Below are 17446 nucleotides of genomic sequence, written 5' to 3'. Positions count from 1 at the left end.
GTGAAGAATCTCAACCTATGGTAGGTGATGAGATTGGCAGGTAGGTCAGTGTAATAATGAAGACTGTAATTATCAAGAGTCTCCTTGGGATTCCCATTAAAAATTCATGACTGGGGTCATCACTAAGTCACTGTGTGAGCTGCCATCAGTTCTTTCACAGAGGTGGTTGACGAGACAATAAATCAAAAGCGGGGGAAAGTGATATGAATGAATTCCCGAGTTTAGCCATCATGAACCCCCGACACCTGCGGGTCTGGATTTCCACAACATGAGCAAAACAAACGTTTCTCAAATCTCCTAATTACACAATGAACCCTAGCATGCTAAATCAGACCGCAGACGTCACCTCTCGGCTGTATCGTGATGAAATTACATTTTAAATCATGTTTGATTGTATTGTATGATGACTTGTAGGAATATTACAGAGCCATACCAGCGGCTTTGCACAATCAGCCCGGTAAATCCTATGTACAGTGTTTCCCCTTTCATGCATTCGGCAGCAGCGCAGCAGCACCAGAGTCAGGGACGAGTGAGGATTAACAGAACATCTCACCAAAGGACTGCAGTTGAAAATTTGAAAACACTGGCACATTTACAGAAATGTTAATTAATGTGCTTTGCCCTTATAAATAAATAAATTTTAATTAAATGAAAACCCTCAGACATTGCCACCGTTTAGCAGTCTGTTATTGGTCATTTAAAAGCGTATTTGGTGGCATTGAAGGATCTGCTGCCGGTCTCGCTCAGCGAAAATGAGAGACGATCAAATTCACAGTTTATTAACGAATTTAACGTTAGGCCTATGCCTAGATGGTGTTCAACTGGATATACTCTCATCTCATTCATCTAAAATGCATGTTTGATGCTTTCATATGTCAACAATTTGACTAACATTAGCTTGGAGAGCTAATTTACCTGTTGGGCCACAGACTAAAGAAAATGACACCACCCAAACTAGCCAGTCAGTCCGACCGGCGGTGAGATGTTGTTGTTTCTAACGTTAGATTTGGTTTATCAAAGACGCTAGCAAAGCAACAGTACAGAAAATAAGTACCAAAGAAACGTCAGACCACCGTGTTTAACTTTACATCTTTAAACATTACAGTTACGGCTGAAAATGACAACCGAAGTAAACAAGTGTATCTCTGCAATTCAAATCAACGGCTTTTTGTCGTCATAGTAGTTCTGTCTATAGACTACGTTACAATAAATATAAACATTTGATGGTGTCCCAGTGTATTTCCTGTTGCAGTGTATGTGAATGACCTCAACTGACAGGAAGTTAACAAGGACCCAGGCTGTTGCCTAGCAATAGAATTCCATTGAAAAGGTCTATATCACCATCTCATGAAGGCTAGTTAGAGGAGGTCATGTTCAAACTCAGTCAAACATACTACTCAACAGGGCTCAACTATTGTACCAAGGCTCAGTCCTTACCGCAGTGGCCCAGGTTTCGATTCCGACCCACGGCCCTTTGCTGCATGTAGACGTCCACCCTCTCCCCCCCCCCTCCTGTCTACAGCTGTCCTATCAATTAAAAAGGCACAAAAGCCCAAAACATAATCTTCAAAAACAAAAAAACATACTACTCAATCCAAAAATTAACTGTCCTATATCCATTAATGTGTACATCCCCCTTCCAAATCCTACAGTAATATCTAAAAGAAAAGTGCTGATGGCGGGCGGGCACACACACACACACACACACACACACACACACACACACACACACACACACACACACACACACACACACACACAACACACACACACACACACACACACACACACACACACACACACACACACACACACACACACACACACACACACACACACACACACACACACACCTCAGCTTCGTGCTGGCGGCCCTCAGTGCTCCACTCTCCCGAGGGGCTGTGGAAAGACTCCAGCTTCTGCTTCATGATCATCAGCCACTTCTCAATGTTCAGCAGGCTGTCGTGAAAGCTCTCGTGGTCTGCGATGCTCTCCTCACTCTCACGCAGCTTCACCTGCAAACAAAAGTAACAGATGGACTGACAGTGGCTGGGGAAAAAACATTTAGAAATGCATGGAATGCATTGGAAATAGCTCCAACAGTTGCCACTATGCAAACGGTAACTTTCCATTACAATACTGTAAAATTCATTTTTACCAAGACATCAAAATAAATCCTCGGTGTTTGTTTTGCCTTGTGTGATTGTTTCATTGTAACAGATCAGTGTACTCGGTCACTTCGGAAAAAATATATATCAGTTTTTAGTCCGAGTAGGGTGCAGTGTTGGTGCCATGTTGTTTCATATGGAGCCAGTTTACTCGAGAATCATGCTGGCAGTATGTTTTGGATGAAATCATACAGTATTTGGTGAGTGGAGGGATTGTGAGCAAAAGGACCACATTTGGGTTACCACAGTGTGCACAGAGAGAATCAATTCAATTCAATACACTTTATTTATCGGTTAGGAACTGCATTTGTATAAAGTTCACATACCCTGCAACACAACACAATTTACCATACACATCACATACCAGCAGTCCAACAGTGATCAGTAGGTGAAACTCACAAAGCACAATACATGAAGAATAGGCAATACAAAAAAAAAATCATCAAGAAGTATGTTAAAATGTATATATAAATAAATGAATAAATGAATAAATAAATCGATCAACTATTCATAAGTCAAATGGATGTAGGCACGGAACCTGACAGTAACTCTCTTAGTCCTGAAAGTGAGTGAGCTGTATCTCTGGCCTGAGGGTAGTATTGGCCGTACAGCCAATGGGCTGTGAGTGATGTCTGAGGCTATTTGTGTTCCTATTAGTTTAGTCCTTCAGTTGTAAATACTGATCGGTGGTTCCTGATGAATTAAACATTTGTAGAAGTTTCCTCGGGAAAAAAACATGCGCTGCTGACAAGATAGTGTTCAATGAAAAGGGTGCTGTCAATCCAGGAGTGTGCTTGTGAGATGGCTAGGGTGGTGGAGTTTGAGAAAAAAAAAAGTCATATAAACGGTTGGCCAGATTGGATGTCTTTCTTGAGGGTTCCTGAAAAGCTTTGTGCTGGGGAGAGATGTGTATGATGGGCTTATCATTTATACATATATTTATTTGGTTTATGGTCTATTTTATCACTATTTTGTTGAAAGTTCATGAAACATAAAATAGTCCCACATCATCACATACCCTTCACCATACCTAGAGATTGGCATGGTTTTATTTGAGTTAGCCTAATAGCTGTTTTGATTTGCATTGAGAGATGATTTTATGGAAAGTACCCCATGCCAATCTCTAGGTATGGTGAAGGGCATGTGATGATGTGGGGGGGCTAATTTTATTCCAAAGGCCAAGGGCACTTTATCAGGATGCATAGTATCCTGAATCCATGAAATAACTGGCCTTTAAAAATAAACATCTGCCTGCCTCTATGGGAATTTAACATAGGAGTGTACTTACTTATGCCCCCTAGGAAGAACATTTATTTATTTACGATACATTATTCATTCACAAAGAAAATTGGTGTCCTCAAAAGGTTGGATTTTTTAAGGCATCAATTTCCAAAAGATGTTTTTTTATTCCTCTTTTTAGTCAACTTTAGCATGGGTGTATTCACTTATGCTTAGCTGTAGATTTACTTGATAGACGTGCCGTGACGATGCATATGTGAAAAACAAATGAGTCAGAACTTACTCCATTTGAAACCACTCTCCTGTCTTACCCTGACTGCCTTGTGCAAATGCTTCCAGTCAGCATAGAGCCTCTCAAACTGAGTCCTGTTGCTCTGACTGGATGAGACCAGCGTCTCCAGCGCTGTGATGTGGGCTTCACAGTCCTCCAGGTCCTTCTGGATCACCTGAGGACAAACAAGACACACAGTGGGACAGCAAGCCAAGGGAAATAACACAACAAAACCCAACTATCAGTTCAGGCAACTCTCTGTTTAACAGTCTCTAAAAAAAACCCCATCTCATCTGTAGATACTACAACATTCAGTTTGAAATTTCAGCACGACCGTTTATAATAAATAAATTAATCACTTTGACAACACAGTGTTCACAGTGATTACCAAACCCAGGTTGCAAGGCCTTGCAGTCGACTCTCATTGTGAAGTGAAATTAACTGAAACCAGTGGCTGCCTGAAGATAGCAAAACACACAACACCACAGCATTCGTTCACAAATGAACATGATGTTAAGTGTTCAAATGTAGTAATTGAAACACACAGCATTATTCATGTTGTCTTTTATGGATCAGACTGTGTAACTTCAGTCCATCAAGCACTAGTGTCTAGGGCTGTCCCGAATACCATTTTGTGTGCTTCGAAGCTTCGGTACGAATCAACATTAAATATTCGAAACTTTGGCCGCCATGGGGGAAGTCCTGTTGTGTCATTTAACCCCCCAATGTAGCAGAAATAGACTTTATATTTCACAAATGCTGTTTTTTTTTTTTTTGTCAGATCGTTTATAGACCTTGACATTTCTGACTGCACTCGATGGCAGCTTCATTTCACGGAGAAAGAGAGAAAGAAAAGAGAAACCGTCAGCTGTTACACAAACTCCCGGGCAGTTCAGTGCTTCTTGTGTTTCCTGTTTTACCCTCATAGTGTTATAAATCTTTCTTGTGGTAGCGATAAAGGCAGTGATGTTTCCTGTTTCCGGTTTCCTGTACGGGACTCTCACACCGCCTCAAAACACAAGTCTGATCGCCGGTTACATGACTGGCCACCGCAGCGTGACGTCGGGTTGCGTTTCACCAAAAGTTGAATCGGTCTTAACTATATTACAGTATTGTAAAGAAAGAAAGAAAGAAAAAAGGAATATTCGAATTCCAAAACTGAAATCGAAAAACTACCCACAGAACGAATGTCTGAATAGTCAAATATTCGGATCCAGCCCTACTAGTGTCTTTGTCGTTTTTGAATATGATAAAGCCTACACTGCAAAAAGAGTCATTTTCTGATCTTCTCACTGTGGCTATCTACTGTAACTTTAGAGAAGTAGCATAACACTTGATTTCAAATTCATCCGCCTCAGATGCTGGAGGCTACAACGTGACAGTGTACACAGAGCCTGTTCCGGCACACACTTGGGCTGACTTGGCCCTGGTTTAGTCTGGGATTAAACTCACCCTGAACTGGTCGGACTGGCTTTTCTTAGCCAGGATGTCAGGCTGGAGGCCGTCAGCTGCCACCAGTTGGTCCCAGTGGCTGGCCAGCCGGGAGCGAATCAACTCTGCGGCGTCACCAAAGTCCTTGGTTCTTGAGATTAAGCCCTGAGAGGGTGGAGGAGGAGGGGGGGGAATGAATCATCAAGTGTTGTTGTTGTACAGCCGGTCATGTCTGGACTGTATGGTGAAGCATTGTATGAGGAGGATATCCGCTTTGTTTTCACCTTTTGTTAACAATTCACATTTCCAAACTAGTCCTTGGTACAAAACATCCCGTGGTCAGTTTTCAATTGAATTTCGTGGAGTTATTTTGTGACCGGCACCGTCAGACACCGCCTACCAAGAGCCTGGGTCTGTCCGAGGTTTCTCCCTAAAAGGGAGTTATTCCTCGCCACTGTCGCACTAAATGCTTGCTCTTGGGGGAATTACTGGAATTGTTGGGTCTTTGTAAATTATAGAGTGTGGTCTAGACCTACTCTATCTGTAAAGTGTCTCGAGATAACTCTTGTTATGATTTGATGCTATAAATAAAATTGAATTGAATGAAAATGTACATTTAATGGATTCCTCTGTGCCATTTTCTATGTATAAAACTAGACTTAGAAGTGCCCTGCTGTCTAAAACATTTGATTTGGAAGAAAAAGATCACTCTTAGAAACATTTATTTATACTTTAAATATGGCAACTACTTCTGTTTCTCTGCATGTGTTACTCGTTTTTTAAATTTTTTATGAAACTTAGAACATTAATACTTTACTGGTCAGCTGAAGAAATGGTTTATTGATTATCAGATTAGACTACTGACTGCCTGTTCACTTTTGCTGCCCGCCTGCAGATTGTCCTGGTTTTTTAGTTGCTGTCTTGATCTGATGTGTTTGTTACTTGTTGTTGTGCATTGTGCCTGCCTGAATGTTGGTCTGTGTATGTTGCTTTTACGTGATGACTGTAATTAAATCACACATAATTAATTTTTTTAGCTTGCCATTTTTAAAACTGACCTGGGACAACAGATGACACTTACTTTGCTGTTAATTAATGAGCATTGTCCCTGTCAAATAAGCAAATAAATGAAAAAGAATACTTAAAATGCACTAGTGATTTTGAGTTTGGTATGTGGTTTCTCCCACACCCTCAGATATTTTATATTTCTTCAGTGTGATTTAGTATTTAGGTGTATGAAACAAATAAACAAACAAACCATCCATCCATACTGAAATGAGTCCTGCACAAGGGGCTTTGGGCCTTCTAAACTATTACTGCACACTACATATCTTTCAAACACTATGTGGAAATTATATTTTAGATTTAATTTAATAACACTGACTTTTTGTCAGGACGTGCTCTGAAAGTTGACAGTCGTGAGAGAAACATGAAATATAAAATATTTGGTTGTCCTACGACTGATTTCACACATCAAAGTGTCTTTCCAGGTGTTGGGGACTTCTACCGCGTGTGTGAACGAGTAGTATAAACCCTTTAGTATCCCCAGAGGGAGCTGTGTGAAGTCTGATAAATGTCCTCAAGTGTCACTTGAGTCTGCGTCGGTTGGTTTTGAAGACTTCACGTTTGATAAGAATAGAAATCTGGAGGTGTGGAGTTAGAACTAAGTGTCCCAGACCTCTGTAGCCCGCTGCTCATCTCGGATGCAGGCAGGATGCTCCAGGCTATATAAGCTGCTACTAGCATAAACCCACCTGATTCTCAGCTCAACCTGCTAGCTGCCCAATGGCATATAGGATATAGGAGGATGCTATAGGAGTGCAATGCTAAACATTTTTTAAAAGCTTTGTAAACCAAAAACAGCCAGCATAAAGAAATAAAACCCAGTGTCACCTGGGTTAAAAATCTCATAATGTGACTTCTGCTAGGACCCAAGACTAAAAACCAACCAATCGAGATATGTCTTCAAATATCACATTTAAAAAGAGTTTCGAAAATAACAACACAGAATACATTGGCCAACGTGACACTGTAAGCACAGTTTTTGACTATAATGCCAGCTCTATAAGTTATTTATTTTTTATTTTGCTGAATTCTAAAATAAGAGGGTGGTTCGGGTGGATGGGCTGAGATGGGGTTTTTTGTTGAACATTACAATTACAAATTTGAAGAGTTACATTAAGAGGCAAAACAATTCAGATATGTAATTTCAATGCATAAATATTCAGTAGAAATTAAATTTTTTTCTTTCAAAAGTCCGATGAAACAGATTGACTTCCATATTACAGTATGTAAACGTGTTCGAGTAGAATCCCACAATACAAGCATGAACCTGGAGATGAGCATAATATGGGACCTTTAAGATGGGCCGCTTCACACAAGCTTCAAATAGCTAACCAAGATGTCCCATTTCACATATCTGCATTATGTCTTATGACTGTACTTGTCTTTGACTTTTGTGAATAAGATGAACTGAACAAATGAATGACCGTAGCGTGTCGGTACCTGTAGCCTGCTCTTCCTCTGCAGCAGTTGAGTGTGCAGCAGCTCTCGGTTCCTGACGGCAGAACTCAGCTCACCCTGCAAGCCGTCAGACCTCTCGGGACCGAAGACCGAGTCCAGCAGGTCCCCCTTCACCTGCAGCAGACTGAAACGCTCCTGCAACTGGACACTGTCCTTCAGCAGACGCTGAAACAAAAAGGACCAAAAAGGAGAACACATCAAGTCGGTTGCAGTGGTGGTGTTGAAATTAATCATTGCATTTCCACAATTCCGCATTGACAGACCATAATCAATTATTGCCCAATAAAGTAAAAATTCCCACAGATGACCATATTTCGCCGAACACCGAGGTCTTGTAAAAAATATTAGTCCTGTGCGAATCGACATGTCTGTGATTTGGCGGGGTCATATATCATTTTTTTCAAGGTTATGGTTTCCTGTGCGCATTTTTATCCCTCTCGCAAAGATGGATATAGGTTTGCGGGGGGCTGCCGACGCCACCTTTAATGGCCAACATAGTCTGGACCACCGCCGGACCGGAGACCTCTGACGTGAGGGGGTCATTTCGAAATCACACAAGGTCCCCAGATGATACTAATCCCGTGTGAAAAGGGCTCTAGTCGGAACTTTTATTCAGGCAACCCTTCTTTAAAGGCTACATGGCTGGCATTCACAAAGTTGAGTCTAGTTTAGTTTATTTGCACAAAAGATATAAAGTACATACAATAGATAGCATCCTCCCCTTAAAGATAAATTTTAAAAATAAAAAGATTGTGCAAATATGGATATAAGTGCATTTACTTTAATTTTATAATCAAATCAATATAGTTACTCACGCATTTTAAGTTCAACCTCGGAAAATCTCTCCGTACAGAATTACGTTCAGAACTTCATACAGATTTTTTATGAGTATACTTCAGTACTGCCACAGTGACGCAACTCTTACACAAACTTTGACTTTGAAATTCATTTGACTGTAGACTTAAAATTGGGAGTTATAAATCTTTCTGATCTTTTTTTTTTTAGAAGGCAGGGATGTGGGAGCAGCAGGGGGATAGCAGGTATGTTATTGCACTGACCTGCTATCACCCTCCTCTTTTTTCCCCCCTTTTATTTCCTTGGTGACCCTTGGAGACACAGTGCATCCCATTCACGACAATGTATTAAGTGACAATGTTTATCCCCTCATTGTTTCATGTGATTGTGTCACCGTAGAGAGAAGCTTTGGGAGAAAGCTGAGGCTGACGTGCAACAAAGATGTCCCGTGAACAGGTTTCTGAACTGAACTTGTCGGAGCTCCCACTGTCTCTGATGCAACAAATTGAGCCATAACTGAACTGAATGGTCGATGGTGTTTTAAGCCCCCTTCAAGACTTCAAGGCAGCGCTGCGACTGTCGTCTTTAAGGCACCTAAACCTAACCATTGCCTAATCCTAGTGTCTTCCAGGCAGCGCTGCCTGGAAGACAACGTTGGGGGGTTAAAACACCAAACACCGAACTGAATGCCACTGAATTTTGAGTTTAAGGATGAATTGTTCAGTGTATGTCTTCTTTATGTGGTATGCCTGTGTTTTAACTTTCCTTTTTAACAAATAACATACCTCTTAATATATATTTTTATAGTGACTTTAGTGACTATTTATATTTAAAAATAGTTTTTTAAAGAGGAATATAAGAAAGGGGAAAGGAATATATATTGTAGTTTATTTGTGATGACCCATTTGTAAAATTCCCTGACATCAGAGACATTATCAGACTTCAATCAGATTTGTTAGCTTTCTCTGTCTTGTAGATAACTCTCACAGTTCCATAAAATATGTATTTAAGACATAAAATCAAAGATGTGTGGCAACAACTGGCATCATGTATTCTGTGTAATAGAATGAAAAGAAAGGGTTGGAGCACAGTACAAAGAGGTTTGATTTGTAAATAGTGGGGGTGACCCAAAATAGTGAACTATTCTAAGATTAGATCTAAGGAGCCTGATCCGACTGCCAATGAAAGCAAGAAGTTACTAGTTATTTTACAAATTAAGATTTTTGCACACAAAAACACGTAGTTTATAAAATCTGGTGTTTTATTATAAATTAAACTAGCAATATAACGGCCTACATCGCCTATGAATTCTTTCCAGTTTCTAAAAAGTGATGATTTTTCTGCATGGAGTTTAGTCTATCTATCTATCTATCTATCTATCTATCTATCTATCATCTATCAACCTACTTTAAAAAAGGAAAAAATAAAATAAAACACAAATCATATTAAAATCAATCAATTCCATCAAAGAACAAAAAAAGGATGAGTTTGAAAAGGAGCAGGCAGAAGCATAATAATAATCCTGCCCCTACTTTACAATATCATATTACAGGAACGTCTGTCTCGTCTGTCTGTCTGTCTGTCTGTCTGTCTGTCTGTCTGTCTGTCTGTCTGTCTGTCTGTCTGTCTGTCTGTCTGTCTGTCTCATATCTTTCAAACCGTTAGTCCGATGGATTTCAAACTTGACAGGTGTCTTGCTACGGGCACGAGTAAGTGCAGTGCCAAGTTTGATGTTGTTTGGATTAGAAATGCAATATATCATTAAATATATATCGGTAAAAGAAGCACACATTGGCATTTGCCGTCCTAGCCGCTGGCCACTCCCCCTCTCGCACTGGAGACCAGAGACAGAGAGCAGCAGAGCTTTGGCAGCTAAAATGTGACATACACCTCAGACCCACAAAATGTGCAAAGTTGCACTACTTTGAACTGTCTTTGACTTTGAATAAACAATTTCGTCAACGTCCGAATTTAAGGACGTTTCAGAATCCCAAACATGGAAAGCACAGCCAGCTACAGACAAGTGGCAGCGAGACGTATAGATGTGTCCGTGTTTGGGGGGAAGGTAACCTGCACATCACACGCCACATGCAGAACGCTTTTTTATATATGTCAAGTACGCTTTTTGTGTACTTGAACACACACACACACACACACACACACACACACACACACACACACACACACACACACACACACACACACACACACACACACACACACACACACACACACACACACACACACACACATATATATATCTCAAGTACTTTTACTTTTTTTACTTACTAACTACATTTTCCTGATGAAACTTACATACTTTACTTAAGTACCATTTTCAAAGCAGGACTTTTACTTTTAACAGAGTATTTTTACAGTGTGGTATTAGTAATTTTACTTAAGTAAAGGATCTGATTATTTTTCCCACCACTGGCAACACCCCTTCACATTACACGTTATGTATATACTATAAAAATATCATGATAGCTTCTTTCAGGAAATGTGTGTGTTTTACCTCAATGGTCTGGACCAACATGGCGATGTGGGAGAAGTCCGTAACCTCAGCAGAAGCCTCCAGAACCTGAGAGACCATATGGCTCCACTGTGAGTAGACCAGCAGCGGATCCTGGAGAATGTTTCTCAGCCCCGACTCGGACTCTGAGCACAGCCTCGTCACTCTGCATTTCACACTGCAACAGGAGCACACGAGACATTTGCAACATGGACAAAACAACATTTTGGTTATAAAGTTATTTTAAGGGAAAATAGTTACATAATGTTGCTTTAAAGCATGGATTTAGTGTGACAAACTCAAACTAGCCGTTTAATTTGGGCTTTTATTGTGAAGGGTAGAAACGGAAGGAGTGAAGCTAGCGTTATGCGCTGTCGTCTTCACCGTGGATGTATTATAAGAGGTTTTTACTACGGGAGTCAATAATAATAAAAGTGTGTGGGCCGCTTTGGTTCACGCTGGTTGAGATTATGGAGCCTACATGTTTTTACTACCTACAGTAGTTTGCGTACTGTAGTACCCACACACACACACACACACACACACACACACACACACACACACACACACACACACACACACACACACACAACACACACACACACACACACACACACACACACACACACACACACACACACACACACACACACACACACACACACACACACACACACACACACACACACACACACACACACACACACACACACACACACACACACACACTTAATCCAGTGAATGACTTTATTCAAATCCAGTATTTTGGGATGCTGATTTCATTTGAAGATTAATCCTAACGTAAGAAAGGTATTATGTGGCCTACGTGTGGTCCACAATCCAATTCAGTTTATTTAAGAAGGGGACAGTGCAAATTACTAAAACGCATGATTATACTGTACATGGGTTCAAAATGCCAGAATTAGCCTAAAGGCTATTTCTCATTTCTTGTCCCCCACAAGGTTTTAACTTTAAGGGTTTTTAAACAGCGGTAGGATTCTTGTCACAGACCTCTGATGTTCTTTGACAACAGCTAAGACATCATCTGAAAGGTGGCGCGAGTCCTCCGAGAACCTGAAGAGCTCCTTGAGCTGAGCCTTGAGTAGTTCCACTTGCGACTCTTCCCCTGCCAGAGTATTCCTCACACCCTGCAAGACACAAATACGGTACACGAGCAAAGTGAGCTGTTCATATCATATCATTCAGACCATAAATGGTCAAAAAGTCAGCCTACTGGGGTTACTTCGGATTTGAAGTTACGGGAAATTCCTGACAGACACAATATCTCTCGGTTGGCTGAAAGAACTACAAAAATGTCAACAAACCTTTGAAAAAAACGACTGCGGAGTGTGTCAATAAAAACCCAATTTTAACAATAATACATTCATTCAGACATATAAAAAGCATCTATAGACTGATAATGACGAATAATGGTCGCCACGGCGTTTGATGGAAAGTCAAAAGCTTTACTACTGAGCAACTCTTAAGACATTTCTGAACACATCTGAGATAGATATGTTTAACCTGCTAGGAGAAGGACACAAGGTAATTTCCTGTTGCCAGTAGGTGGCAATATGACTAGGATTCAAAATTGTCCTGTAGATGCATTCAGGCCGGGACTCTCATGAAATGTGTGAAATTTGGCAAATATCTGACAATGTGGAGTCGAGTTATAACAGTTTTCTTTTTCATGTCAAAACATCAAAATGCATTTTCAACAACAATACAATAAAACTGTGTTTTCTTCAAGGTTAGGGACATTACTGGAGCATGTTCTATAAAATTGTTTGGCATTTCTTACCATTACCTGTCGATGCCAATTCTCAGTAGTAAAATATTTCAGCTACAATGGCATGTTAGCAATTTAGATAACTGGAGTTGTTTACAATCCATTTCACGTCTAAAACTAAAAGTAAAAACAGGTTTTGTCGCAGTGAGGCGACAGCCCGTCTAGATTGCAGCAGATGAAAGATGAGTCCAACGGATCATTTAGCATTCCAGTCACACCCAACAAAAGCAGCTCCACGGGGTAAATTTCTCTTTCTAATCCTGCAAACATGTACATCAAAACATATGAAAGCTAAACTCCACAGAGGCAAAGTTTGTCACGTTCATTTCCCACTTTTCCAAAATACAATGCTGCTTCTTAATTCAGAGCCAGCGGTATCTTGCCAGACAAAGACAAAGAGAGGGATGAATGTGGCATGTGTCGCAGTGTGAGTGACCCAGATAGAAATCATAAGGAGATTGTGACTCTACCACACCTATCTGAGGCATTCAGTGGATCCACTTAAGTAAAAAAGCAGCTTCACTGACAGGGCAGCAAGACTCCGTTTTCCAGTGCGTCAGGCATGTGAGATAAGGTTGTAAAATATACTGTGATAAGAGGGACTAGAGGTGTTTATTGAAGGAGGAAAGGCATCAAAATGACAAAAAGTAATGTGTGCAACCACAGAGAAGAATAGATAATAGCAAGTGAAGTGATGGGGGAGGACAAATATTTTGGTATGATGGAAAGGTAATTGGTTTATTTAGCTTTTTATTTTATTATTCTTTATTCTTCATTTTCTCAGTGTTTACTTCTAGAATTGGTTGACAATGCGTGGGATTTCCCCCTTTCTGGTCTACATGTCCCTGCCTCTGCTGAATTAGTTTTATCCCAGGTGGGGACAAAATGTACCCCCCCCCCCCCAAAAGTGATCAATGCTACTTCACCAACAGACCATATATTATATAGCCTACCTAAAATCGAAGTATTTTAAACTAAGTAAAGCGCTGTAATGTGAACACATAGTGCCACAGAACGATAAAAACCAAACGGCAGTTGTTGATTGTATTTAGATTAATTCAGACTATAATAATAGTAAATATTCTTTAATAAAGTTATTTGTTTAGGTAAGCTGCTTTATGAGTATCTTTGCAGAGTCTTATCGGTGCATAATCCACATAGAAAAGGTCTATTTTCACTCCAGCTCTCAATAATTCACTATATACCGCCATATTGGTAATCAGTGAATATTTTGCCTCTAAAATTGGTATGGAACTCAACAATCCCATCCCCATCCCAGTCGGTCTTAGCTTCCGTGTCGGTAGTCCAGTCTGCTTCTCCAAACTGGAGAATTCCTACACACTCTCAGTGCAAGTCATGACAGACAGACAGACAGACAGACAGACAGACAGACAGACAGACAGACACACAGACACACAGACACACAGACACACAGACACACAGACACACACAGGAACTGTCACTGATAGTTTTACCTTCTTTCCGGTGTATTTGCATTCTCAAGTTTCATCTGACACATAACTTTATGAGAATTACATCGCAGAAATACTTCACAGGTTCCTGCATCACTTAAGTAGCCACTAGGGCTTTTTTTTTTTATAAACACATCGCGAAAGGCTGCGACACATCGCAGAAGACACTTAGAGATCTTCTGGGTTAGTTGAAAGATATCAGTAGAAAACTGCACTTTAAAATGCAACTGTCATTGTTATTTATTGGCGCCTTTTATTTTCAATTCATTATCAATTTGTTACAATAAAAGAATGTTGGAAATTATTTCATTTCATCGGTTTTAAATTCAACATGCAAGTTGTTGTATTTTAGCAGAACACTGAAAGCAGTAGAAATGCAGAAATTAGTACTCTTTAATAATTGTTCTTTATCGCAAGTAATATCATTATTGCATATTTTCTTCATATTGTTTAACCCTAGTAGCCACCAATACATATAACACAATAGGTTTCCTGCATCTAGACTACAGTACATTTCCACTAAACTTTATAATACTGCTGATAAGTTTAGAAAAACCTACGGTGTATTTCCTCCACTGGCCCACCATCTGCTCCTCGGTGCGGTCGGTGCGGTCCCTTGCCTCGCGGCCCTCCTCCAGCTCCTGGTCCAGCCCCTGCAGCAGCACCCTGAGGTGGCCGATGTCTTCTCCCAGCCGCATGCATCTGGCCATGTACTGACTGTGGGAGTCCAGGTTGGAGCGCAGGCCCTCCTCCGTCTCACACAGGCCCTGCCTCAGCCTGTGCCAGCCCAGCCTCAGCTCCTCGGCCTCCTCCACCACCACCTCCGCTCCGGAGGGAGAGGTATTGCCCCGCACCGCCTCGGCCACCCCCTCGATATGCTGCAGGGTCTTCTCCTCGCCGGCAACGCTGTCGTCCAGAGCCTGGCACAGGGGCAGAGCCAGAAAACATTACAACGGATGCTGTAGGTGGAGCTGTCTACTGCTCCTAATACTTAGGATGGGTTTAAATGCAGTAATTAAATTCCATTCCACTACATTGTACTGTGTGACGAATAAGAATAAAAGGTATAGAAAAAAAAAAAGTGTTGGCTTGGATACCAAAGATGAAGTTGGAACAATATATTACAACTCAGATTCAAAGTATTTCTCTATAACATGAAATAATTGTGACTAACAAACAGGTTTAAAGGGTAACTACTGTTTTTTTCCTATGTTTTTGTGTCTAAGTGACTGATGGGAACAACAATCTTTGACTTTGGCCCAGTATTAAGCGAGATCGCTGCAGTCAGAAACAAGCTACAATGTAAGTTGATAGGGCAATTGTGCAGCTTGTAATAACCTTCGCAAAAGTGCTCGTTTTGCCACTAACAGGTTCAGATTAATATTCTAAGTGTCTGATAACATTATGGAAAGGATTTCTAAAGGAGCTCAACCTTTCTGTTAAAGAGTAGAAAAAGATTTTTTTTAAACATAAAAACAAACGTGAAATTGCATGCGCTAACGCCCCCAGAGGCCTGTACTACGAATTGTTATCGGGTTGCATCGCTGTGGTAACATATGCTGAACACATAACCTGCTCTGGAGCATGGGAAAATAGGGTTAAAAAATAACTAAATTACCCTTTAAAGTGAGTTCCGAAATTTATAGAGTACTTCATTGCACCATGACCTCGAGAAACACCCTTAAGTAGCTTTTTTCACCTGGGCCTAACATTGGGAGAGTTAGGGGTGAGGGGGGTTTGAGGGGGGGGAGGGGGGGGGGCGGCGCGCGGGATCCAGTGATGTATCTTAGTAAATGGCCCCACTAATAATGCCCGAAATGATACAAAACTTCTACACTAGTACAAACAGGTTATGCACTCATAAAACGATGGATTGGAAAGTTTGTAAGTACACCAGAAGTTTATGAACACTTGCCTGCTCTCTTCTGCTAGCTGCTGCTGCTACCTGCAGTAAGCCGAGGGCTTAGGGCGGTCTACAAATTACAGAAAAGAGATGCAACAAAAATATTTATTAATTTAACTTTTTTTTTTTAAGTAAGTGCTGTAGTATAACTAGCAGGAGACAAGTTATAATTGAGGTAAGTTTGGAGACATTACCTTATTTAATCATTAAATTAATAAATATTTTTGTTTCATCTCTTTTCGGTGTTGTAATTTGTAGACGGCCCTAAGCACTCGTCTAACTGTAGGTAGCAGCAGCGCAGCAGCAACAGAGAGCAGAAGAGAGCAGGCAAGTGTTCATAAACTTCTGGTGTACTTACAAACTTTCCAATCCATCGTTTTATGAGTACATAACCTATTTGTACTAGTGTAGAAGTTTGGTATCATTTCGGGCATTATTAGTGGGGTCATTTACGAGATACATCACTGGATCCATTAGCCCCTACGCTACGCTAACTCTCCCAATGTTCAACCCAGGTGAAAAAAGCTTCTGGGGGGGTGTTTGGCTCAAGGTCATGGTGCAAAGGACCCTAGGGTGAAATTACTCCGAACCATCACTTTAACAGGTAAAAACAGTGAGTTGTGGTATTACCCTTAGTATAACAGTTCACACTGTAAACTCACTATTATTTATTCATGAAGTTCACTGCATTTAATTCATAATAATTTCTACAGCACTAATTTCCTCAGCAGAACAACAGAGGCATGTCAGACTCACCACTCTGCTGCTCTCACTTTCTCTTTTTAAACATAAATACTGTTTTTTTTTACTTATTCACTGCATTTGCTTTTTTGGAGAGTGGTTAAGTGGCAATAAAGAAAACTAGAAATATATGTGTTGGCTTGGATAGCAAAGTTAATGTTGGAAAAATATTTTACATCTTGGTTTCAAATCAAAGAGTATTTCTCAATAACATGAAATATCTGTGACGACTGAAATTCTTACTAAAAATATAAAATAAAGGCCAGAAGATAACAAAGGCCAGGTAAAAACAGCGAGTAGTGGATTTATCTGGAGTCTAACAGCTCACACGGTCAACGCACTATTATTTATTCATGCTTTATTCATGTTCACTGCATCCAATTCATTATAATTTCTACAGCACTAATTCCCTTAGCAAAACAACAGAGTTATGTCATACTCCACACGGTCTGCTGCTTTCACTTTCTGTTTATAAGCACAAATTCTGTTTTTATATACTAATTCATTCCAATTGCTTCTACTTTTCGAGCATTAAATGGCCATAAATAAAACTGAAAAAAGAAATATATGCCTATAAATTAAAGTCTGGCGACATAGACATG

The 17446-nt window shown here is 40.4% G+C and overlaps 1 protein-coding gene across 1 annotated transcript in view; it reads right to left on the bottom strand.

Moving 5' to 3' along the window:
• syne3 (spectrin repeat containing, nuclear envelope family member 3) overlaps nucleotides 1-17446 on the bottom strand; it is a 63240-nt gene that overhangs the window by 28761 nt on the left and 17033 nt on the right. The window contains exons 6-12 of the mRNA XM_039785810.1: nucleotides 14761-15120; nucleotides 11951-12087; nucleotides 10943-11117; nucleotides 7615-7797; nucleotides 5131-5274; nucleotides 3719-3853; nucleotides 1854-2015 (exon numbers count right to left, since the gene is read on the bottom strand). Of these exons, the coding sequence (XP_039641744.1) occupies nucleotides 1854-2015; nucleotides 3719-3853; nucleotides 5131-5274; nucleotides 7615-7797; nucleotides 10943-11117; nucleotides 11951-12087; nucleotides 14761-15120 (1296 nt within the window). The remainder of the gene's footprint in view (nucleotides 1-1853; nucleotides 2016-3718; nucleotides 3854-5130; nucleotides 5275-7614; nucleotides 7798-10942; nucleotides 11118-11950; nucleotides 12088-14760; nucleotides 15121-17446) is intronic.

Source organism: Perca fluviatilis, chromosome 20, assembly GCF_010015445.1.
Source record: "Perca fluviatilis chromosome 20, GENO_Pfluv_1.0, whole genome shotgun sequence".
NCBI classification, from domain to species: Eukaryota; Metazoa; Chordata; class Actinopteri; order Perciformes; family Percidae; genus Perca; species Perca fluviatilis.
This window is presented reverse-complemented; position numbering and strand designations above follow the sequence as displayed.